This window comes from Armigeres subalbatus, chromosome 2 (assembly GCF_024139115.2).
Source record: "Armigeres subalbatus isolate Guangzhou_Male chromosome 2, GZ_Asu_2, whole genome shotgun sequence".
Lineage (NCBI taxonomy): Eukaryota > Metazoa > Arthropoda > Insecta > Diptera > Culicidae > Armigeres > Armigeres subalbatus.
Window position 1 is genome coordinate 145,219,662 of NC_085140.1, and position 25,661 is coordinate 145,245,322.

At 39.4% G+C, this 25,661-nt stretch overlaps 1 protein-coding gene across 2 annotated transcripts in view; it reads right to left on the reverse strand.

Moving 5' to 3' along the window:
• LOC134210954 (protein furry) overlaps positions 1-25,661 on the reverse strand; it is a 393,572-nt gene that overhangs the window by 13,212 nt on the left and 354,699 nt on the right. For both annotated transcript variants that reach the window (XM_062687409.1, XM_062687410.1), the window contains one exon: positions 10,401-11,770. In XM_062687409.1, the coding sequence (XP_062543393.1) occupies positions 10,401-11,770 (1,370 nt within the window). The remainder of the gene's footprint in view (positions 1-10,400; positions 11,771-25,661) is intronic.

Consider the following 25,661-nt stretch of genomic DNA (forward strand, 5'->3'; position numbering starts at 1 on the left):
ATTTCCATCGGTGTGGTGATATTCAAAATCGGTGATTGCAAATCTAGCAGAAAAATAGTTTAAAAAATAAATCCAAGATGGCAGCCAAATCATTCGAAAGCATTCGAATGAACATAAATTTCGGCATTTTCAAAGACCCCGTGCAAATAGTGTCCCGGTCTCAGCGAGAATTACTCACATGTATAAGACACGAAATAACAAAAAGTAATATACAAAATATTCAAGGCATAACATATGTTGTTATTACAATATCAAAGGCAAAACATAATTATTTTTCGTTTACCTCTTATTCATATCGAGTTCATACGAACTACTGTTTTCAAGATATTAGTTTCTGCTCAGGCTCTATAAAAAATGGTGTGGCGTTTGCCATATCACGAAGTAAGCCATGGAAGCAAAACACTTATAAATAGCAAATTAGTGCTTGAAAATGGAAAAAAACGGTAATTTTACATTGCAATAATATGGGGTTATTTTCCATTATCCCCTTGATTTTAATACCCTGAAAGTAGTGGAATAAGGTCGAGAAAACAGATTGAAAAAATGTTTGCGCCATTCATAGATACAGCCGTTAGAAGAAAACGTTTTTTTCGAAGAAAAACCTTAATAACTTTTGAGTTGCCGCATGAGATACGGCAACGCTAAGTCCATGAAAAGTTGCGCCCTGTAAAGCACAAAAAGTGGTCTGAACATCAAATTGCTGAGAAATTTGAAACAAAAAAGTTAAAGCAAAAAAACTGTTTTTTTTTTTAAGGGTAATTCTAAGTAAACTTGGGAAAATTGCTCTAAGTCAGTCAATTTAAGAGCTAAAAAAATATTTTTTTGGCAAAATTCTTGGAATCTGGCTGAACTACAACTTCGCGGAACATTGTATAACCGTATCTCTGCAAATGAAAAAGTTTTATTTTTCATTTTTTTCAAATGTGGCCCACCCTTTTTTTTATGAAATCCTCAATAAGCCCCTCACTGTTAGGAGCAACTTTGTAGACCAAAGTTTTTTTTCTATCTCTGCTATGTTCGGCTCTGCAACGATTTAGTCAAAGGCCGGAAACGCCATCGGAAGCAGGACAGCGAAGGAAAATATTCAACTCTCGATTTGATTAATATTAGAAAAAGAAGAAAATTGTCCTATCAACAATTCTAACAAAGCAAATATTTAGAAGCTATCCATATTCCTCGATACAGCCGCCGATAGAACTCAATGTTATTCGGACTACATGGAGTTTTTCCAAATTAAACAAGCAAATTGATATCAAATCGCAAAACCAAACCACTACCACTACAAACCAATCATAGGAGCAAAAGGACCCTTCGGAATTTGGTTATGGATGTATTCCTTTGAAGGAGCCCAAATGGAGAAACTGAATCACTTCTTCACTATTCATTCCTCACTGCTGAAACATTATAGAGTAAACATTGATTTTGGCGCCCCCTGAAGGCTGGCGCCCTTGGCGGGGGCTAACCTGGCCAACCGCACGCTACGGCGCTGGGTCGGTGTCATTAGTGTCCAAATCAAACCTCAAGATATACCTTACCTGAAAATCGTCTGATTCTAAAGCCATATTCGTGCTCATAAGAATTATTCCATTTTCTAAATAATGTTTGAGGTTTTTCGGAATTTGTATTCGTTTGTTTTTGGGTTAAAACACAAATACATATAAATGAATAGGAGGAGATTCCTCAGTGCCGGACATCTTCTAACACCGGATAAAAAGACACTTGCAGAGGTCTTTTCACCATCTAATGTAGTGCAAAGAAAAGCTATTCCAAAGTCGTTTACCTGCAGGGAAAATTAGATCCTTAGGTTGAAAGCTCTGTTCAAGAAATTAGATTGAATAAAAATGCTCAAAATTTGATTGTTTTACCTTACTTTAGAAGATTTGAATCAACAAGATCAAATTCGATCGCAAGCATGCTAATCATGTACAGATAGCCAATACCAGCCATATTATGCTTATTAATAATGATTTGTTAGATATGTCGTTTAATTGTACTGCAAAATCAATTTTGTCTATCCGGCAGCTATCCCTCGGCTGTCCGGACAGTGAGATTCTTATGTAAGCAAATAGTCATTTTTACACCTGTTTTGTTAAACTTACTTCAATTCAATATGCTTTTTCGAACTAATGTGTTAAGAAGCCACAGAAATAAGTAGAACTTGAAAATTTGAAGATGGCACTGAAAAAGGTGAGAATTTAGAGTATATTGTAAGAAATTTGGATAGACAACCGAATAAGCTCTTCTAACACATTTTAATATCCACAACTCAAAGCAAGTGAAAAACGTTATTCTAAATGATGTCTCTACTCATGTAATAGCAATTTGGTTATATTTGAAGATGATGAAATAGTCTCCGGTTCGGTACTAGGGTACGCTTTTCTGAAAGGTGAAATTTTCCACCAAAATTCATCATTAAAATACATCGTCGCAGAACGTGTTCAAATGCTCATATATACATGTTTACTCAAATTTCTGTGACATAGCGTCATTACCGAAATCGGTAAGATATTCAGCTGATGTTCCGGTAATTTCAGTGGTCCTCTACCGCGCCATACCCCGCTATGTATCGTGTTTAGTTTTTATTTTCACCAAAATGGAACCAGCTGTGCAGTTACTTCTTGACCAGGATGAGCAAATGGCAAATATATTTGGTAAGGAGTTGTAACTCTTGTAATTGAAAATTCTTTTTTATAGGAATAAACTCTACTTTCTGACAATAACAAACCGATAAAAAGAACAATAGTTCAATACTCCAGTTGAAAACGAGCGATAACTCAGAGAAATGCTAGAAATAAAATTCGTTTTCCATCAGCTTCCTGATTATAACAGCAATGAATGAAAAGTTTCAATTATATTCCTTAGAACAAAAACAACACAACAAATTATATTTACAGTCGACTCTCTACATCTTGATGTTCTATATCTTGATATCTCTCCCTATATCGATGGATTCCTCAGTTCCTTCCATCGACATACATTTGTTTTTTTTTTTTACATCTCAATAACCTCCCTATCTCGATATCTCTCAGTAGTAGTAGTAGTAGTAGTAGTAAACTATCAGTAGTAGTAAACTTCATTTTTATTTTCATTTTTGTTTTTGTGGTACAATAAATTTAACAGTATAAGTGTTACTGCCCTTAGCCACTTCATCTTTCACTTTTTAGTTTCGTTTAAGAATAATATTTTAAATGCAATTTGTTATTCTAATGTACATTCCGGCTCGCATAGAGCTCTGATAGTTTCAAATTTGTTAACTTGATAACCTACCTAATTATTCAATATATTTATAATTTGATAACCTAGTTGGGAAACAAATCCCGGATAGCCTGCTGTTCTGACGTTAAGCAATGAACCCTGAACCGATCTTTGCACTCACCAAAGCGATCTTCTAGTGTTTTTATCCCGGCCAGACGGTGGACCTCAGAAGGATCATCCTCAGAAATTTGTTCTGCACTCTTTGGAGTTTGAGGTGATGGGTTTTGACGCAGCTCTTCCAGACCGGCATGCCGTATTCGATTACGGAGAGGATGATTTGCTTGTAGACAGCAAACTTATTCTTCAGTGACAATGACGACAGGCGGTTGATCAAAGGGTACAGTAGTTTCAACAAAACGTTACACTTCGTCACCGGCTTCGTCACACTTCGTCACCTGTTGCCTGAAAATAAGCTTGCTGTCGATGGTCAAGCCAAGGTAGTCGGCCAAGGTATGGCTGTCGTGCCATTGAGGATGTTTTTGCAGTCCTCAGTCGGAACAAGTCTGGGGGATTTCGAGTGGGGGAAGATGATGGCCTGAGTTTTCGTCGCGTTGATACTGATCTTCCAGCTGGTGAAATAATCTGTCAGGATTGGCTCGTTGGAGTTTTGACACGAGCGCTCGTATGAATCGTTGCGCTTACCTCGGGCTGGGTTTCGGTGATGAAAGCCGCGTCAATCTCCTTCTCCTGAAGGAAATCGCTGAGCTCGACGATTTTGCTCTTGAGCGAGCAAGCGTTCCAATTTACCAGACCCAACCTAGTAGCTGTTTTCAAGGCCAAGGTCCAGAGTGTAAATCTGGTCTAACCGGGATTTGCAGCTTCGAGGCCGAGCCGCAAGTTGGCTGAATATTGGAGCCAGCTGATCCGGGGTGTAGATCGGAGCGGAATCCTCCGGTGGTAGAGGGTGCTCATCTTGCTGCTGGCGGAATCCTGAGGGAGGGAGCGGCGGCCATTTGCTGGTGGACGGGCTGGATGTTGCTTTGCTTGGCTTGACTTCCGGTGGGACCGAGCAAGCAGCAGCTGTGAGTCTTTTTTGCGGTTACAGCGGCGGAAGGACCGGGATCGGCTGCGGAAGCGAGATTGACGGGAAGTTTCGCTCGTCGAGCAATGGGGGCGAGCTTGGGGCTGGATGATTTTTTGTGGAAGCTTTCTTGTGGATTTCGCAGAACTTCGCGCGTTTCGGGCAGGCCTTCGTGGAGGCCTAGTGCTTTTCCCCACAGTTAGCACACTTGGGGTCAGCCTCTTCCATTCGCTCGCACTCGTTGATGCCGTGGTCTCCGCCGCACCGGGTGCATCGTGCGTTCATGAAGCAGTTCCGCGTGCCATGGCCGAAGTAGAGACAGTTCATGCACTGCGTCAAGTCACGATGCACGGGCTTGTACTTTGTCCACTCGACGACGGTGCTGTTGATAGCCTTGATTTGCTTGAGGTCCTTCAACGTGGTAGTACCGTCCTCCAGGTGTACCAGGTACAGCTGATCACGGTAGGCCCGGGAAGTGTCATGCCGGTGGATTTTGTATATGTTGGTCGGCTTCAGACCACTTTCCTCCAGAGCTGCCTTCAGCTCCTTTTCGTCCACATCGTCGAGGCCACGCAGCACGGCTTTGAGGGGTTTACTGCCGGGAACGTCGTGGGTGTAAAACTGGAACCGTTTCGCATTCAGGTACTCCAGCACCTTGTCGAAGCGAGACCTTCCTTCGGTTAGTTTCACACCTTCGACGCACAGTCGAAAGGTGCACTTCAGTAGAGATGGGCAAAACAGCTCATTGCAGTGAGCGGATCTGATCCGTTCAGCTCATTGAAAAGAGTCAGCTTCTTGGATCAGCTCTTCAGTTCTTTAATGCTACATATATTAAAACATAATTGTTAATATTATTATTTTAATTATTGTTCAAAAATTTGAAAAATTTATGTCATTCATTAATTTATTCATTCATTCATCATTCATCTATTTACCTCACTTTGAAATTTTTTAAATGTTAAGCTACAGTGAGGTAATAATTTCTATTGAAAAACCGACAATTTTAAACTAATAACATTTATTACGCTTTTTCTGACCGTCTAGTTTTGAAGTCTAGGAGTTCATTTAGAACCATCACATTTATTTCTATACAACAACTAACTCAACATTATTTTCTATTCATAATTCTAAGTTACATTTTGTTGATAACGTTTCTCAAATCGTTAATTTGAATAGTTCAGTCCCTAATCTCTGATATGTATATGAACCATATCACGTGTCATAAGTTTTCTCTTCATACTGGGTGCAGTAAATCAATGCCTTGTTTGCGCGCGCTTCTAACCCTTCTAACCATGCGTAGGCTCCCGAAATGCGAGAGAAATAAAAACAAGAGAGTAAAAAAATACAGAGCACGGTGCTACAAACAAACCGAGTGCACATGTAGCAGTATGCTGGCGGGAAAACCCGTCGCAAGTAAAAGATCCGCTCCGTGCAAGACACAGCTCCCAGTACGGTTCGTTTGAACCACACGGTTCGCTCGCTAGAATCGGTCGCGACTGATCCGGATTGAGATCCGTGTCGCACGGATCTGAGCTGGTGGCGCAGCTCTCGCTTCCATGTCACAGTAATTTCGAGCTGGACGACGACATGAGCAGAACTGAGAGTTGTTCGGATCTTCGGATCTTTTGCTTGGTACGGGTCGTTCGCTACCGCACTACTAGGTATCTTTTGTGTGTCCGTTCGTAGCGCCGAGTATGTGGGTATGAGTTAAGAAATAGACGGCAAGCTAGATTATTTTTGCTTGTGTAGGTATTTCTTATTCCTCTCTGCAGCAAAAATGATTTCTGTTGCTTGACTAGATGGTGCTGTCGCTTGGCTTGATGGTGCTTGAGGTGCAAATAATAAACGATCAGCACGTGCGCGGTACTGGACTGGAATGCTCATACAAGCTCGCTTGTGTTGTATACCGCGAGCGTGGTATTTTCTTTGTGCTGTACAAAATACAACAGCGCGCGTACTCGAGTGCGTACGCTCGAGGGAGTTTCTCTAGGCGCGTGTTTGACAATGATTTCATCAATTTAAAGTGAGCTGCTGAGTTGGGCCTCTTTAAAAAAGATCCATGGCTCATCAGCTCAATGTAAGGAAGCGAATCTTTGGAACAGCTCCTGAGCGGAGCGCCCATCTCTACACTTCAGGCGCCGGGCGATCAGGTTCCGGAGGTCGGGGCGAAAGTCCGACGAGTCCCCTTTCACGAAAATTGGCGGGCACTTCTCCTTCCGCTCTGGTGATTTATCGTGGAACATATGCTGTTGCTTCTTCCGTTTTTCCGTGGTACACAGCAAATTGCCGGCGTCACCATCCTTGAGCGAGGAGTACTTGTTGCTCAAGAGAAACTTTTCACTTCCCTCGTCGGGAGCAACCTCCTTCGATGTACGCTTTCACGTTCTATTCGCGACCGATTTGGCCGCGGTATCTCCTATGACGGGTCCGGGAAAAATAACGCCAACGCGAAGAAGCGAAAACGTAAACACAGCAAACAAGCGAGAAAAAACACTTGGAAAAAATACGCGAGCAAAAAGCACGTCCGTACGCGCTGCTGGCACAAACTACACGGTTAGAAAAAAGTACCTAATTTTAGGTACTTTTTTTCTCTTGCAACTCCCTTCCTCTTCCCTTTGTTATCATAAAATGAAGAGCAAAACCACTCAACAAGGGCATTAAAGTGTGGGAACCCAACGTTGAGTAATCTCATGTTTACAAAAGTTGAGTGAAATTTACCTCAACTTTTGGTTAGTTTCTATTTTACTTAATATTAAGTGAATTTTACTTAATTTCAAGAAAAAATTACTTAATTTTGGGTTGCCACACTGAACCCCCGATTTGAGTGAAAAGTACCTAATATTAGGTACTTTTTTCTAACCGTGTAGAATCTGTCTCTGCCGTTGACGATTTGTTCTTATGTTTCTATCATGTTATTAATTGCGTGACCAAGTAACCATTTTTGCATTTGTATATTATGAGCCTAACACGTTGATACTTTTATGCCCAGTGAAGTCGAGACAATTTCCAAACCGAAAATTAACTAGACCGGCATCAAGAATCGAACCCAGCTATCCTCAGCATAGTCTTGCTTTATAGCAGCGTTTAGGAGGGCCCACAATGTCATCAAGAAGTGCTGGTAATACGGATATAAAAACTGCAGTTTTTCGATAAGGGAGCATCCATAAATAACGTAACGCTTAGAGGGGGGAGGGTGGTTCAAAGTGTGACAATCCATACAAAAAAATTAAATGATTCATACAAAAAGTGTGACATAGGGGGGAGGGGGTTTGAAAATTGTCAATTTTTGCGTTACGTAATTAATGGATATTCCCTAAGTTTCGCCAATCTTTCAGTAAATACGACGAAAGATCGCTTCAAGCAGTTTACAGATCAGCTTTGGTTTTTCGGTAAATATTACCGAGCAGTCAGTCAATTTGACAGCTTTCTCCTCTGATACAATTTACTTACAGATTTTTCGGTAGTTTTTAAATTTTCCCAAACCGTAACCGAACGTTCAGCTATTGAGAATTCGGGAAATGGATTAACGAAGTCGGTATAAGTGTGTGTATGTTAACATTTCAAATAAAGGTAAATCAATTACAAGAGAAAACAGAATTCATTTAAAACATGACAAATTAGCAAATAAGAATAAACTGAAATCTTGCGTCTGTCGAAAATGGCATGTGAAATGCTTATTATGGTAAGGATATGTTATTATACCACGTGGATAGGTTTTGATCTGTTTTAGAAACCCACCTTACCGGCGTGAACTGCTCATATGAATTTTCAATTTTTTCTGTGAACCATGAACTTTTACCATTCTCCCTGGATTTTACATTCACGTTTATTCTCCAGCGCAATGAAATAAAATTTTATTTGTTCCTCATTTTTTTTTATTTTTTCTACAGAGAGCACACATAATAGCAGAAAGAAGCGACGCTGCTGCTGTATTTCTTACTTTCGCGATGGGATGAATAAATGTTCAGTAAGATTAAATAGGAACATTTCTCTAATTTAAACTTCGTGTCAAAAAATCACACTATGTTTTGCTCGATAATCAAGCTACGATCGCACCTAAATGTAAAGTACTTTTTTTCTACTCTTCCTTCAAACAAGTTAATAAACGCTACTCGTTAACACTCAAATTTGAAAATCACGTAGGGTTAAGGCAGGTATTTTCGTCATAGTCTCGAAAACCAATAAAGGAGACACTTTTTTGACAAACTCATTCGTATCAAATCTTAAGCTCAGGAGATACGTTCTGCTATAGTGGAGCTCTAGCGAATGGATGTTGCTTTCGATGGTTTTAGCCCCTATGACGATGGACGGAAATACCTGCCGTGTCCCTATATGTTACATTGTCACATTACGCCAGGTCAGCAAACTGTTAAGGGTATCGCTTCTTTCGATCGAAGTGACGCACACTACGAATGCACTATCCACCAAACAATCAATTCATTTTATAGAAATACGTGAATTGCATCAAGATATGTCGCATGAAACATCATGTTTTCAGAAAATATGGCATTCTATTGTAGTTTTGTACTTCCTGCGTCATATATACTTCTTTATTACGTTCTCAGTCAGGAAGAAAATATTAGTGATTTTTTCGGGATATTTTCGAGGAGAATCCAATTGGTCATCCGGATATTTCTCAACCCCATAACTGAGGATTCAACAAATGTGCGCATGAATTGATGTGAATTAATTTCAGTTATGCACAAAATATCACAAGTCAGTCAAAAAAGCGTTTGGTGCAGTTTCACAGTACCCCAACCAAATACAAAACAAATCAGTGTGGAAGCAAAATGTCACGAAATAGTAAAAATATTCATTACAGGTCTTATTCGGAGGCAGGCTACCAGGTAGGAAATGGTCGTTCTTTGTGCCTGTGCCTGAGGCGCTAAAAAAAACAACCACCCTTGGAAAATAAATCTTGTTTCAAAAAAATACCTACCCAACCAAAATGCCAAAAAAAAACTGAAAAGAGGCGCCTTTATGACGTGACCTGACTATCAAAGGAAGTTCTCTATTACAAACCCGTTGGAGTGAACCCGCTCTTTCAAAGCCAAGGATTTCACCGGTCTCATTTATCACTAACCAAACACAAAAGAAGAAAAAGTAGCAGTACGAGTGAGCAAATACACAAATCATTTCACACTTCTCGTCAACAGGAGTCCCCAGGGAAAACCAACCGAGAGAGGCTGCAATACATCATCGCAAGGATAGAAGCGGCCAGGCAATGCGCTAAGCAGCGAAAAAGAATTATTCCATGAATACATTATACCCAGTCCGACCCACAAACCCGGTAAAGAATTGATGTTTTTTCACAACAACAAGAACAACAACGAAAACAGCAAAAGTTTTCCATAAGGGTTGCGCCGCAACACCAAAGAGCAGCGCGAGTTAACAGAATGTTTGCCACGTGTTTTATGTCAAGTTGTTAAATACATCCAGAGGATATAAAAAGAAACCCGTCCTCAAGGATTAACCAGTGTCATGCTTCGCAGAAAGAATGCTGTTGAAGGGTTTGTCTGCAGTAGATTAGGTGATCATATTTTTTCTTGATTTTAACAGTTGTAGGCTGAATCATAAGCAAGAGGATGCCTCCACTACCCTTTAGTGGAAAAGTAAGCGAAATTAAATAAGAAAAAATAAACTCCTAATAGCCTATTCAGATTACGCCATTAATTATATGACAAACAATCCATTGATGTCAATGCTCATACATTCATTTTTTTCTCCACTTCAACACAAAATAAAGCTCGTAATCTGAATAAGCTATATAATATCCAGCTCATGATGATTTGCCAAAACACAAGCCTTTTTGGATCAATACATCAATTTTGATAAAACTATGGAATAAATAATCAACTCTAAATTCATTAGCATTCACAAGTTCCCCCCTCGAATGCAACTTGTTGCTTTAATGTCGATTAAGGTCAACTACATGCAAATAGTGTGCGATTGAAAACTGACCAAACAGATAAACACAGATATACACACACAGATGCTGTCCATCAATTTGTCGAACTGATTCGATTGATATATGAAACTCATCTCTTGAGTAATCCAATAAAAAGTTTCTTTCTGCAGTGAAAGTATAGCCATAAATATAATCTAATAAATTATCTCCACTTACCTTTGATTATCAATCAACTCAATCAGGCTGTTTTCGAATTCACAATCGTTCATCGGCAATCCAGGGGACGGTGTGGGCGTATTTTCGCCTTCCGTCGATGTGGAAGTGTCCAACGATTCCATTTCAGCGTCATCGATGGTTCGAAGGAGCGCCCCTCGGACCGATATATACAGGTTAGACAGATCTTGCATCTTTTCATTCTGTCTGAGATTGTGCACAACACTGATGGCAATTTTATGATCCGATTCAATCAACAAAAGCAATTGAAACATCAGTTTGTACAGAGCACGGCCAAGATCTATTAGCAGTTCCGTTGTTGCTGGATCAACAGACATCGATGTCATGAGATTCGACCCTGTTCCTTCGTTTGCGGAATCAATATCCGATGTGAAAAGTGCTAACTTGCATGATGTTTTTACGGCATCCAAACTATCAAGAACCGTATCTTTTCGGTCGAAAAATGTTTCCAGGTGCTCCTGAACTTCCAGGACACCATATCTCAAATTTTCAAACAATCTTGGAGTAGTTACCAAGCTTTGATGGTACCAAATCTTTGGAGGTTCTCCTCTAGATGACAGCAAATCCGACAGCACAGAGATACGGTGACCAAGCTGGACGCCCGTGCCAGTAAAGAATCGCATACATTCTTTCGATATGGATATAGATCGATGCGATAACTCCTTGATCAATTTGAACAACTGATTCAACAGATCGGGTGCGTGCCCTGATGGTTGATTCACCAGCAACCCGACAAGATTCCTTCTCCAAACCTCTTCACTTTCATCCCGAATCGGGGCGCGGAAAGATAATAGTCCTGGCATATGTGGCGAAGCATTACAAGGAGTGATATCCCCTAAATCACCAGCACTAGATCCGCTGGTGTCGCTGCGTGATACTGAATCTCTGCGATGCCTGCGCTCGCGCAAGCTCAAACTAGTCGGCGGGCCAATCAAATACGATGGTTTGGAGAAAATTGGTCGTTGCTCTTCATCCAGAGGTGACTCTGACTCCACTTCTTCATCGCTTGAATCATCTGCATTCGGTCTCTTGCGCCGGGTCAGTACCGGAGTTTTCTCGCTCAAGCTCTCGTCCAAATTAGAGTGGCCCTTGTTGGCGGAAAGGGGTTCGCTGTCGCCCTCCGACAGTGGTCTTCGGCGAACTCCCCAGTTGAAATTGTCCGTTGATTCTCCTTCGATGCTCTCACTTTCATACTCGAGGAAATCAAAGTCCTTGAACACACCAAAGTCCGGTGGACCGTCGTCCCGTTTGGAACCACCACTGAGATCCTGTTGGGCGCCAGATGTTTCATCTGTGCTGGATGCAGCGGAAGATTGACGCTCCAGAAGATCGGACGATTGGCTGAATATAACCTGCGGAGAAGAAGGTGGTAGAGTGTGAAATTAACAAACAATGTAGGTTCAAAATCTGTTAAATTTATCTTGTGAATGTGAGGTGCTCAAAAGTGCTATTGGAGTGAATTGCATTTCTACTTTGCTAACTTTGCAATGAGCTGCATAAATTTCTAAAGCAAAAAAATGCCTGAAAAGAAAGCCGATACGTTGTGTTTAGAAGACACGAGATTTGGCCACATAGCCTCAACAAAAAAATACTCATTTTTCTGCCCAAGCTTTCTTTTAACAGATTTAATTGATCACAAATTGTCACGGATATCCCTTAACCCCAAACCATTTATACTCTTTTAGTGGAATGTCTTCAACTGTCTAAGACGAATTTAGTGCTTTCCATTTAATTCCACTACGTTTTGTTATCTTTACAGATTCGTATTTCGACCTCAACTGTGAGGCCGTCTTCAGTGTCTCGTACTTGACTCGACGACACAAGTCTGTCAAAAAGCCGCTTGGTGAGGTTTGGCAGAACCCCGATCAGTTGACTGTTCATAGATCACAAAATAAACGTAATAAAATAAAAGCATAAAGCATCATTCATTTCTGTGATTTTTTTTCTTGAAATCACACTTTTTTAACCTTTCCTCAAAGTCGTGAACCCTTAAAGGTCTGAACGGCCAAATACATCAATCTTTCGGGCTCCGGTCCAATGATAACTTGAAACCCAGGTGGATGATTGCTCACTTATGATCCATTAAAATTTCCGATAATGAAATCAGAAAGAACTCTTCTGTGCTTCGTGATTCGCATTCGCATACCTATATATAATACGCCAAACAAAGCAGAAACATTTTTTTCGAACTCCACGCTCCAACCACATTAATTAATATTATTCCTAGCTGTCTGAAACAGAAATCATCAACCCACATAAACCGATCTGACAAGCAATTGAAACTTTTTGCTCAACCTTTTTAACGCATCAAAGATTATGGATACAATCATTTTCATTTGAGCTCTGGCAAAAAGTTTAGAAATTCTTATCAGATGAATTACGGGGATCGGAGATATGTGAGACCGTCTTGAATGCATATATCTTTAAATTGTGGTCTACCAACAATACACGAACAAAAAATGCATTCCTAACCTCACCAGTTAATTAATTTCCATATAGGAATGCCCCAGTTTTGTACAGATGGGGTTGAGAAAAATAAACACACTAAACTTCATCGATGCGTGAATGTTATTGGAATGCCTAAAAAAAAAACAATATACGTATCAATTTGTGACGCAAAACTTGAGGTTTTGCATTCAATTTCAAGTCTAAATTCATATATTTTATTCATATGCAATTTCCTATAACAACAATAAAAAAAACTGCAAATTTTCTAAAATTATTCACAGTACAATTAGTCGGTCAAATTCTTCTTTTCAACGCCATAATATTATGGAGCTCTGGAATCTAATTTAAAAACGGGTAACTGTTTCATTTTTCAAAGAAATGAAAAGTAATTTGAATTATTTTGAGATTTATCAGCAATGGGCACACAGGGTAACAAAAAGAACCGATGACATTTTGTTTTATTAAGCGATGAAATTGTGTATTGCTTCGAGATAAGACAAATTTGTTCCTCTAGAAAAAAAAAATGTGTGAGAAAAATCAAAATTGTTTATCAAAAACTAACATCGTCGACACACATTGGACGACACAGCAAAAATGTATACTCGATTGATTTTGCAGCTTCCAGGTAATAGAGTTTTCAAGTTTGGTGATCAATAAAACACACTTACTTGAAAAAAGAGAATAGGAATATTTATTGTTGTTTCATTGTTTCATTGCAAAAAATTACTATAATCTATGAACAGTATGAAAAAGGTAAAAAATTATCATTTGCATTGTTGATACAAAAATGCAAATTTCTATAAAAAGTTCTGATATATAAATGATCTGTATTCAATTTTTAATGAAAAAAATACATATTCCAAGGTCGTATTTATTTCACCCAAGTCGCTACAAAGCATCATCTTCGAGACTTAATTCTCGGAATGTAATAAATAAAACATTCATGCACGGATGTAGACCAGAACGACTTCAAGAACGATGCCCCTTCATCCTCCGAGTATGAAGCACAGCATGAAGTAAAAGTGTTTAACGGTTGAAGAAAATTCATTACTTAAGCTCAAACCTCCTTCCGCCTTCTTGAGATTTTCCACTCGAAAAGCACAATGGAAAACGGTATAATAATTTAATTCAAAACAAACACCATATCAACCACTGCTGTCGGCAACGATTCGAAATGCTCAAGTTAACACCAGTCAGCAACAGCAAACTAGTAAGGAGAAGCGGTCAACAGTGAGTCGACGGTGAGTCAACAGTGACCTTGAAAAAAATCTTTATTAGATAAGAAAACTAGGAGTGCAGATAAAATAAAACAAAAGAAAAAGTAATTAGAGTCCCATTAAGGAACAGATGTCAACTTAGATTAACCTTAAGATTTATGTCAACCTACACTTCATTTACAGGGTGTCTACTCATCTGTAAAAACAAATTCCCTGATTTTTCCAGGTTTTACATCAATTTCCGGATAAAAACAAACGTGCCATATACAGAGTTCTGCAGCAAAATAATCAATTCAAACGAGTAAATATTACAACGCAAAATATAGGTGGCCTCACAGCATTTTTTCTCGTAAACTACTTAAGAAATTCTTTAGGAAATACATCCAGAAATTCCTTCGCAAGTTTATCCAGAAATTGCTTCAGCCATTCAATCAAAAATTCCTCCAGGGATTCCTTCGGAAATGAAAACATAAATTCCTTCATAGAGAGAATTCTTCCAATTGCTTCGGAATTTCCGTCAGAAAAATCCTTTAAAATTTCTTCCAAGATTTCATTCAAAATTTCCTTTAGGGGCTCCTTCAGAAATTTCTAGAGAAAATCCCTTAGACATATTTTCGTGAAATACTTTGGAGATTTCTTCAAGAATTCCTTTAGGATTTTTTCGGAAATTTATTTGAAAACTCTTTCGTAAATTTCTTCAGGAATGTGTGTGGATTTGAAATCGGTATTTTCTTTGGAGAAACTTCAGAAAACATCATTGTTTTATAAATTTATTTGGAAATTTCTTCGAGAATTACTTCTTACAAAAATTCCTTCAGAAAAACATTTGAGGATTACTTTGTAAACTTCTCTATAAGTTTCTTTGTAAATTCCTCAAGCAATTTCCTTTTTGAATTTAAGAAATCCTTTTGGATGCTCTTTCATGACTTCCTTCGCAAATTTCTTTAAAATTCGTTCGGAAATACAGTTGATGATACAGTATAAGATTGCCAATAAAGCTCCCGTTCGCGTGGCAAACATCTAGTTTGCTTGGACCTAGTAGCCAAAGTACTGATACTATTGTAGTATTAGTAAGTAAGTCATTGAACATAAATAAAGTTCTACAGGATTTGGGATTATTCATACGTACTGGATGTCTCATATATTCAGAAATATGAGTAAAATAGTTAAGGTTTTTCGAATTTTTGACGGATGACGCACATCGAGCCGCAACACCATTTACTCTTCTTCAGAAATATATTCTGAAATTCATTTTGGAATCTCTTCGAAAATTCTTTTGGAAATTCGTTCGAGAAAAACTTGTAACGGTAGTCAATATTCGTTTTTGTAGTTCTTTGTAAATTAAGTTTCTAAATTTGTAAATATAAATTTCTAAAACTGTGAATATATACTTGTTTGTTAAATGTTAATAATTTTTCTAGACTTAATTCAAATTCGTAAAGTTGTATACAACACAACATGGAATACCAAATAAAATGAACCGTGCAGCTGGTGCATGCAATTTAAATAGAACGTTGCGTGAAGAGGTTAGTTGCTACATCTGAAACGCATAAGCGCATTTAAAGCGGATCACCATTCGTGACACCGCACCGTTACATAAAATCCGAGCGACGATGAGGAAGAGTTCGACTTGCAATCGGGAATATGAGTAGCAGACCAAACCGCTTCGAATGGGAGGGAGATGTTCACAATCTATCTCTTACAATCAGGGTCAACATAATCCGTCGCGCTTCAATTTCCGGTTACATTGCCAAAGAACGTTATTTAATCTGAGATTATTTGCAATCGACTAATTTGTTCCGTGGTGTAATTGGTTCGTGAATTTAAACGTGAAGTGTTCGACAGGCTAATTTTCTGTGTTCCCCGTATAGGCTAGCCTAGTTGTAGATTGTGCGGTAGAGTTTTTGTGAGCTGTGCAACTGCAGGGCTGTTACAAACTAGTCGAATTCCAATCCGCGAAATCCGCGACTGGCAAACTGAAATCCGCGACTGTAGAAACAAATCCGCGACAAACAAAAATATAGTTTCTTACTTCAAAACACGTTTTATAAATGCGAAATTTCAATATTTTTACTTCTAATCTATTGGCATATTCGTCGATAGAAAAGAAAATGAAAGAACATTCGCTAATTTATGTAGGGTAGAATACGGCATTGGCAGGGTGCGACATTTGTTGGCAACCTCAACAATATTTGCGTTTTCCAGCAAACATACACTATTTATGAACATAAATTTGTTTCAATCACACAATTTCAAGTCTAGGCCTTTATTTGAATAAGTTGTTTGTGTAAAAGTACGGTACGTAAACTACTTTTTACACTTTATTACCACTTGATTATCACCACAAATAGCAAATTTATCCAATATTTGCTCTATCTTTCACTAAATAAAATCGGAACTGTTCGTTTTCTTTGACAGCAGCGCACTTCGGAATAGAGCGAGAGAATGTGTTTGTGAGCATATCAAACACACGCTAAAAAAAATACCACGCACAATTCCATGTGATTTGATTTTAGCAAAACTACGAACAAAATATTATTTTAAAAAAGTGTTAGAATACAAATGCTTCTATTCAGATTTTTACTCAGACCATGAATTATATCAAAAGTGATAGCCACACCGTAGTATTTTAAGCCTTATGTGGCTGACAGAACCGTTTTCCTTTTGCAACTTTAATACTTTCCAAGCTCATCAAAAAAAATCATAACCATTCCCGTTCCTACATAGCGCATTTCAACCATAAATAATTGCCTACTTTTAGGGTATTATCAATTATTCAACTGTGAAACGTAGTGTACGAATGAGGTGGCTCCAGCTCAATCTTATGTGTATAGATTTGGTTTTACATAGTTTACGTCGTTGTACACAACCCCCATGATTATTTTGATGAAACAAATATATCATGTAAGGACCTTCAAATCTAAGGACCGTAAAGAGCAAGTTGTATATTTGAAACTGGTTGATAGACTTTTGCTTACGCGTGAAGACTCTAAGGCATTACAAAAGACAAAAGATGTAAATCTTGGCAGCGGACGAAAAGTATGTAAGTTCCCTTCTCCAAAATGGCCAACATTATTCAAATAGGTTAAAAATGGTAAAAGTTATGAAATTGTCAATATCTGGGTACACGGGTACCCTATCTGCCATTCACGTCTGTTTTTTGTTGGCCGCATAAGGGGTAAAATTTGTTTTACAATGTGTTTAAATGTTTTTGCCTATCTTCCACATGACATAAAATTGATGCCAAGGCTATGTTTTGTTTTAAGCCAGTTTTGATAATTAATAAAATTTCTTCCAAAATTGAGTGAAGCGAGATGAGCGTGCGGCCGATTATTATGAATGAATTTGACTACTAGAGGATATAAACAACCAGCATCTGGTACCAATACATTACTAGTTTTCTACTTCTATGTCTAGTTGCTGAAGGGAGCAAAATCATTGCTGATAATAGAAATTGCTATGCCAATAGAAGAAACGTCGATCTGTTACTTTATATTAAATTTACTAAGTTTGTGGTTTAAAATATTATATTAAGTGAACACCAATCATCAAAGGAAGAGCATACAAATGTATACCAGTTGAACTATACATGTGTTTTAGTGTAATTATTCACTATTTTTATCATTCAATTTGGCGAATGTCTTAGACTGCCAAGAATAGGTATTTTCCCCTAATACCCAAAACTGCATAGTTAACGCTTCAACCATATCACGAGCCACAGAAAAGTGCAGTGTGCAGTGTTGAACTATGCCCGAAAGAAATTAATTTTTCAATGTTTCCGGGAAACCCTCCATTTTAATCGATGTTGTATAGATACATTTAGTTATAAGTTGGTTGGGCAGATGGCAGTCTGTTGCCAGGTAAATACCAGTCAGATCAAGGGTTATATTTGAATTATATTTTTTAGTACGCTAGTTTTTTTTCTAATATCTACCATCGTTTTACAAGGGCATATGGACGCACCAATAATCCGTCCGGCTATTTATTGATCAGTCATTGGATTTTGCACTTCCATCAATCCGCCAGTTAAGAAATAAGACAATTTCTTCAAAAGCATGCGACATATCTCTGCAGAGGCCCGAACAAAGCTTGACAAATCTGATTTAAAAGCACTCAGGCGAAATGATACCAGAGGCGGACAGGAACGGTTCTAAGACCTACGAATTTTTAAAAACTTGGATAATGTTCATGATTTGAAAAATGATGTAATTACCACTACGTATGAAATAATGGATGGGGATTGCTAATTTTATATAACACGGCAGACTCGACACGTTGTTCATTTGCCGGAAGAGCATCAAGCAAAGATAACATGCACTAGAGGTACCAAAAGAGACCGTAGGTAGGCTTCATAGTAGGTCGCGTACAGGATGGTGTTTTGCAATTGAAGTAGACCTGAGGGTACTAAACTTCAGTGCGCTTTTTAGCTGTTGGCCCAGGATTAACTGAGTACGTAAGAGTTAATGAATCTATATCGGAGTGAAGCTTAGTAAGCGGAAATAGTTAGATTCTGCCCCCACATGTGCAAACTAGTTCGTAAGTGAGTAGTCTCCCAAACGAAGGAGGGACTTGCCAGGATCTAGCGATTAGCCATCTATAGTGAGCATTACAACGCCGCATGTGCTATCCATCGTAGGAGTCTTTTGGAGTCTCAAGTTCAGTCAGACAGTTTGTTCCAACTAAGTAATCACGAATAAACTCTCAATGGATATAAGAACAGCGATGAATTTTTAAGCACAGGTAATGGAACAAAAACACATTGACCTGAAAAAAAACTAGCCTACACAAAGTCAGTTGCATGTGTGAGTATTAGTGCGTTTGATCCAACTTTATCGTCCACCCTCTATGCAGCGCAAGTAATCATAATTGTAATTCCGAAATTAGTGGCACAAAAGTTCTAGGCAATAAAATAAATAATTCTCGGCATTTCAGTAATCTATAAATGCAATTCGACAGACTTTCTATTAGTCCACTTAAACCAACATCCATACGACTATTGAAAGGTTATTCGAATACCATGTGTTTGGATCTTTGACGGATTGCTTATTCTGCAAACGCCCACATAATCGACATGTTGAATTTATCTTAAAATTAAATTGGAAAAGAGTGTAGTCATAAATCCGCGATTTTCGCGACAATGTTTGAAGGAACCGCGATTTTCGCGACTGGAAGGGTAAATCCGCGACAAATCCGCGAAATTCGCGAAAAACGCGAAAATCGAGAAATCCGCGACTGTTGTAACAGCCCTGCAACTGTCTTGTGCGTTGAAGGTAACCAGACCCAGAATTGAGCGTCATTAGTGTAGTCGTAGTGTAGCGGTCGCGCTGCAGCAAGGTACCCGGCAGAACGTGGAACGTTGTAGACGGAAGCGGAGACAGCAGACCCGCCTTTTTCAGGAGAAGAAACGCCGCCTGGAAGAAGCGGAGTGCGAGGAGATGGAACAGCTGTGCCGTTCTCAAGATACACGCAAGTTCTATCAGAAGCTCAACGCATCCCGCAAAGGCTTCGTGCCGCGAGCCGAAATGTGCCGGGATAAGGATGGGAGCATCTTGACGGACGAACGTGTGGTGATCGAAAGGTGGAAGCAGCACTACGAGGAACATCTGAATGGCGCTGAGAGTACAGGCAGTGAAAGTCAAGGCAGCGGAGGAGATGACAACGTCAGTTCAGCGGACGATGGAAGCCAACCAGCCCCCACCTTGAAGGAAGTTAAGGATGCCATTCAACAGCTAAAGACCAATAAAGCAGCTGGTAAGGATGGTATCGGAGCTGAGCTCATCAAGATGGGCCCGGAAAAGCTGGCCACTTGCCTGCACAAACTGATAGTCAGAATCTGGGAAACCGAACAGCTACCGGAGGAGTGGAAGGAAGGGGTTATATGCCCCATCTACAAGAAAGGCGACAAACTGGAGTGTGAGAACTTTCGAGCGATCACCATCCTTAATGCCGCCTACAAAGTGATATCCCAGATCATCTTCCGTCGTCTGTCACCATTAGTGAACGAGTTCGTGGGAAGTTATCAAGCCGGCTTCGTTGACGACCGCTCGACAATTGACCAGATTTTTACTGTACGGCAAATCCTTCAAAAATGCTAATACCAGGTCCCAACGCACCATTTGGTCATTGATTTCAAGGCGGCATACGACAGTATACCGTTTTGACTCGAAGTCCGGACATCTAAGCACTGCTAAATTTTCAGTTCAATATTTCAAACGGAATTAAGTACTTGACACTGAGTGATAACACACCCTGTCAAGATTAACTTATCAAATTTGCTGTAGTGTACTGAAAATGACATTTTGTATGCACGAAATAGCTAATATAATCGAAAACATTGACCATCGTTCGCTTCGAAATCCGGACATAGTATAAGGGATGCTTCAAATACCGGACAATTTTGCTTCGAATTGCCGGACACTTCGAGTTTGGCTATATTGATACTCAAATAGCAAATTTAATCCATTTCAAGACAACTAGGATAAATCATTAATATTTGTCGATTAGTTAAAATCCGTTTCATACAGATTTGTATAGAAATCTGGCATCCCCCGGTTGTGTATACCATCCGAAGTTTCTGCTCCGAGATTGACCATCAGCTACCAAAAAAACAACATTTGAAACCAAGCGGGAGCATTTAACTGCAATATACAACATTGGAAATTTAATGATTTCATAGAATCTCCCCTCCCTATTCAAGGTAGATCAATAATACCAGAAACAAATATGATAGGGGGAACTGTGCTGATTTCCATCTCACTGAATATTCATCTCATCGCGAAACAATGAAATACGGCACCAAATTCGTCGATTCTTTTTATCAACCTGCGTGCTCACTGCGGAAAAAACACAAAAATAAGAAATAAATCAAATACCTTTTAATTTTGTTGTTGTTGATGGTATGAACATCGGAGAATTAAAATTATGCATTATCTTATCATTGTTAAGATATACTTCGAAATAGAGACATTAGTGGTATTTGTGTGTCTTTTGAAATCCATTTTAGTTTGCTATTAGAAATCAAGGATTAAAAGGAGCGATTGAATAAATGAATTCGTGCGGATTGATGTGTCCTCGGGCGTGTCCGTGAAATGTTGAGTTTTTTTTATTTGACAGGTGTCTTTTTATACAATTCTGTTAAAAAAGCTAGTTTTACGAACTTGTTTTTTTTTCTACAAAAATGTGAATGGTTAAAAAATACTTTTGAAGACAACCTTTCACAAGGCAAGTTTTACTACTTGTGTGCAATTAATAAAGTGATACCATTTACAATATGTGTAAGTTTATATCGATAATCTGAGAGCAAGCAATGTTCCTTTTGGCGTGCTGCAACTCATATCTAATGTAATTGTAACTATGCTTACTCATTACGAATCATTTGATTTCAATTAACTTAACTGATAAGCAGTTATTTAACATCATTTCAGCATGTCCGGAAATCGAAGCAATTGTAAAAACTTGCCTTGAAGTCCGGACATACAGAAAATGTAATAAAAATTATAAAGCTATGAATTCCCAAGCAATTTCTCTAATTCATGACAAAGAGTGCTATCATACTATGTTAATAAATTACTAATATCCCTAGCAAATGATAGAATATAGAAAATATGAGCTAAGATTTTCTAATGTTGAGTCTTAAGCTGCATTCTAAGAAAAACGAAATTCACCGTTGATTATGACATGCCTTCAACTTTTACCTCTATTTTCAAGTTTTTACCACAGATCACGGATTACTTACATTTGTTAAAATGGTTTCAAGTCTAAGAATCGTTCCCTGCAATGATAACCTAAGAAATACTTGTTGAGATGGTAAATAAAGTCAAATAACAATTGAAGTGTCCGGCTTTCGAAGCGTCCGGCAATTCGAAGCGAAACGGTAGACCGCGTAGTAGAGCTATGGAAAATTATGGATGAGAACAGCTTCCCTGAGCTTACCAGACTGATCAAAGCAACGGTGGATGTTGTGCAAAACTGTGTGAAGATTTCGGGCGAACACTCCAGTTCGTTCGAATCGCGCCGGGGACTAAGACAAGGTGATGGACTTTCGTGCCTGTTGTTCAACATTGCGCTAGAAGGTGTCATGCGGAGTGCCGGGTGTAACAGCCGGGGTACGATTTTCAACAGATCCAGTCAATTTATTTGCTTCGCGGATGACATGGACATTGTCGGCCGAACATTTGCAAAGGTGGCAGAACTGTACACCCGCCTGAAACGTGAAGCAACAAAAGTTGGACTGGTGGTGAATGCGTCAAAGACAAAGTACATGCTTGTGGGCGGAACCCAGCGCGACAGGGCCCGCCTGGGAAGCAGTGTTACGATAGACGGGGATACCTTCGAGGTGGTTGAGGAATTCGTCTACCTCGGATCCTTGCTAACGGCTGACAACAACGTTAGTCGTGAAATACGAAGGCGCATCATCAGTGGAAGTCGGGCCTACTACGGGCTCCAGAAGAAACTGCGGTCGAAAAAGATTCGCCACCGCACCAAATGTGTCATGTACAAGACGCTTATAAGACCGGTTGTCCTCTACGGACATGAAACATGGACAATGCTCGAGGAGGACTTGCAAGCACTCGGAGTATTCGAGAGACGGGTGCTTAGGACCATCTTTGGCGGTGTGCAAGAAGACGGTGTGTGGCGGCGAAGAATGAACCATGAGCTCGCCCAACTCTACGGCGAACCCAGTATCCAGAAGGTAGCTAAAGCCGGAAGGGTACGATGGGCAGGACATGTTGCAAGAATGCCGGACAGCAACCCTGCAAAGATGGTGTTCGCTTCCGATCCGGCAGGTACGAGACGGCGTGGAGCGCAGCGAGCTAGATGGGCAGATCAGGTGCAGAACGACTTGGCGAGCGTGGGGCGTATCCGAGGATGGAGAGATGTGGCCTCGAACCGTGTATTGTGGCGTCAAATTGTTGATTCAGTGTTATCTGTTTAGATGTTAACTAAATAAATGAAAAATGAAATAGTGTAGTCTAATTGTGTCATTGACCTATCTGTGCGGTCAACGACCTTTGCTGTCTTTATTTTGAACAGCCTAGACGACAAAGCCACCGCCTGCACGCCATCACCATTGCTCGTCGCCATCGCCAACCAAGGATGGACTCAAGGTTTCCCGCCTTGACGAAGGCGGAAGGGAGTAGCAACCGTCAAAGTGCACTTCAACCGGCGACCCCCAGTCAAACCCCGGCCGATTGAGTCGGTTCACGGTTCCGAGTGTGCTGTAGTCAGCAAGAAAAGGCGAACCGTCGTAAACTCCAGTCGGAGTCCATCGCAGTGGCTGAAATGGCCGATTAGAATAAATCGTTGCATGCAAGACAAGTGACACCGAAAAGCGAAAGAAAATAGTAGAAGACCGCACAAGCTAGGGAAGTGAAGGGGACTAAGTAGGCCGGCCCAGAGAATGTGATTTAAAGCAAACCGAGAATTATAAAAATGTCCTAACGAAATATACTATGTTTTTTGTTTCTGTTAATCGTAGTTCCTAGTTAGTCAGATGTGATTGAGAGAGTCTGGAGGGTATTTCACGTTCCGCGTTAGTATTGTCTGTCCGCGTATTTTGATCCGAATTGTTCGTCTTTTGAAGCGAGAGGGAAAGATGGGGTGGGAAGATTACTACCAGTGATGATAACTTTATACTGTGGACACGCGATAGGATTTGGGAGTGTGCTGGGTTTCGTTGGTCAGGATTGTAAGAGTTTGGTTGTCGGTATCGTGGGTCAGACAATTTAAGTGGGGGTGGTCGGTTACGCGTGTTCCTGGTGTGTTGAATAATTTCCAGACTGATTCAGTAACCAGTCTTTAGCCGTTGAAAAATCCTCCAGGAACAGCCGCGGCACAGCAACCACTACAAACTTTAGAAATTCCTTTCCATTTGGAAATCCTAATACTAAATTCCTTTAGTTTTTTTTTTCGAAAATCCCTTTAGATTCTCCATTAGAAATTCTTGAAGGAATTCTTTCGGAAATTCCTTCTGAAATTCCTTTTGAAATTGCTCCAGTACTTCTTTCGGGCACTCATCTTGAAAAATTCCTCCAGGAATTGCTTTGAAAAATCCTTAACATTTTTATACTCCTTTCATACAATCCTGAAGAAATATCGAAGAAATCCTCAAAAGACTTTACGACCTAAATTTCTCAAGGAAGTGCGTCAGGAATTCCTTTGAAGATGGAAAAACGTGTTTTTGTCCCTAGATCGGACCTACAATTCTTAAATGTTCAATACATTTTAATTGTATGATTTGATTAGTGCATTTCTTCAAAGTTATGGATCATTTTCATCATTTGCGAGAGTTTCACTCATGATGCATTGATTACCGGGCTAACTATCGAGAAAAGTTTATGGATTAGTGTTCAAAGTAAACGATGGCTTCGGGATTTCCTCAGGATGCCTCTTCCTCGGATGCCTCTTCAGTAATTATCAATAGGTGAAGATTTTTTTTCCGGAATGATTTTGGCGTATATAATCAAATTTAAATATTCAATTTGATGGGTCACGTGCCCCAGATCAGCTCCGTCATTGGTGGCAAGTAAGTTAGTAAGTATGGACAGAATCTTATCCATACGTTTATTTGCTAAATCCTTGACTGAGATGTCCAGACCTGGATCGATCGACAAGCGTTCTTTGGTGAGTAAATGCAACGCATGAATAAAAAGTAGCAAGTTCAGCGGTCCTAATTTACTACCTTTTTAGCAGTAACAATATGGATAATTCCAGGTTTTTACAGGTAGTAGACACCCTGATTTAGTAATGCTTACATCAGAGGCGCATCCCGATACTTGTTAGAATTTGCGCTTATTTTGACAGAAACGACGTATTCTACAAGTGCACGATCCGATCACTATTTCATGACTAGAGAAAAAATAAAACATTGCTCGCCCTGTGGCATGCTGCGCACTAACTGCAGATTAGTACTGAGTACTGCCCATGAAATAAATAAAGGGGGATTCCGGGGAATTATTAGCTAAATTTTGCTTTATTGTTACTATATAGTTACTTATATTGATTTACTAATCATGTTTATAAACAAATATGAATTTTGTTCATCTGAACTTTTGTCCCATCCTGGAATCCTACTTATTTCCGAAAATATTCACAAGCTTCCAGCAGAAATCGCCAATCCAACAAATTTCTCCACATCTTTAATGGTTGCAAGCAATTATTACTAACTACTTGCACTTTTCATTAATTTCCAGTAATTTTTATGTATCAAGCGATTCACTATCACGAAATCGTATGATCGTCAAAGCTTCTTTTGTAAGTTCAGAACCTCTCGAGAACCAGAGCTTATAGATGTTTGTGATAGTTTGTGATTCAATAATCCTTTCAGGTTTCTACAAAAAAGTCCTGTAGACTTCTGGTCCAGTCCTGTGGACTGGCTTACATTGAATTAGTATATAATCAATTTTAATATGTATACCTAATCTTTTACCATAGAACATGTTTATGTTAGAATCATGTTTTTATAAAACTTCTCTCCATTATTCATTTTTTCCGGATAAATTACAGTGCGATAAACTCCGGCACAAGCGATAGTGCGAAAAAATTTTATCCTTCTTCCCATGTTTCGCCAAAATCAAAT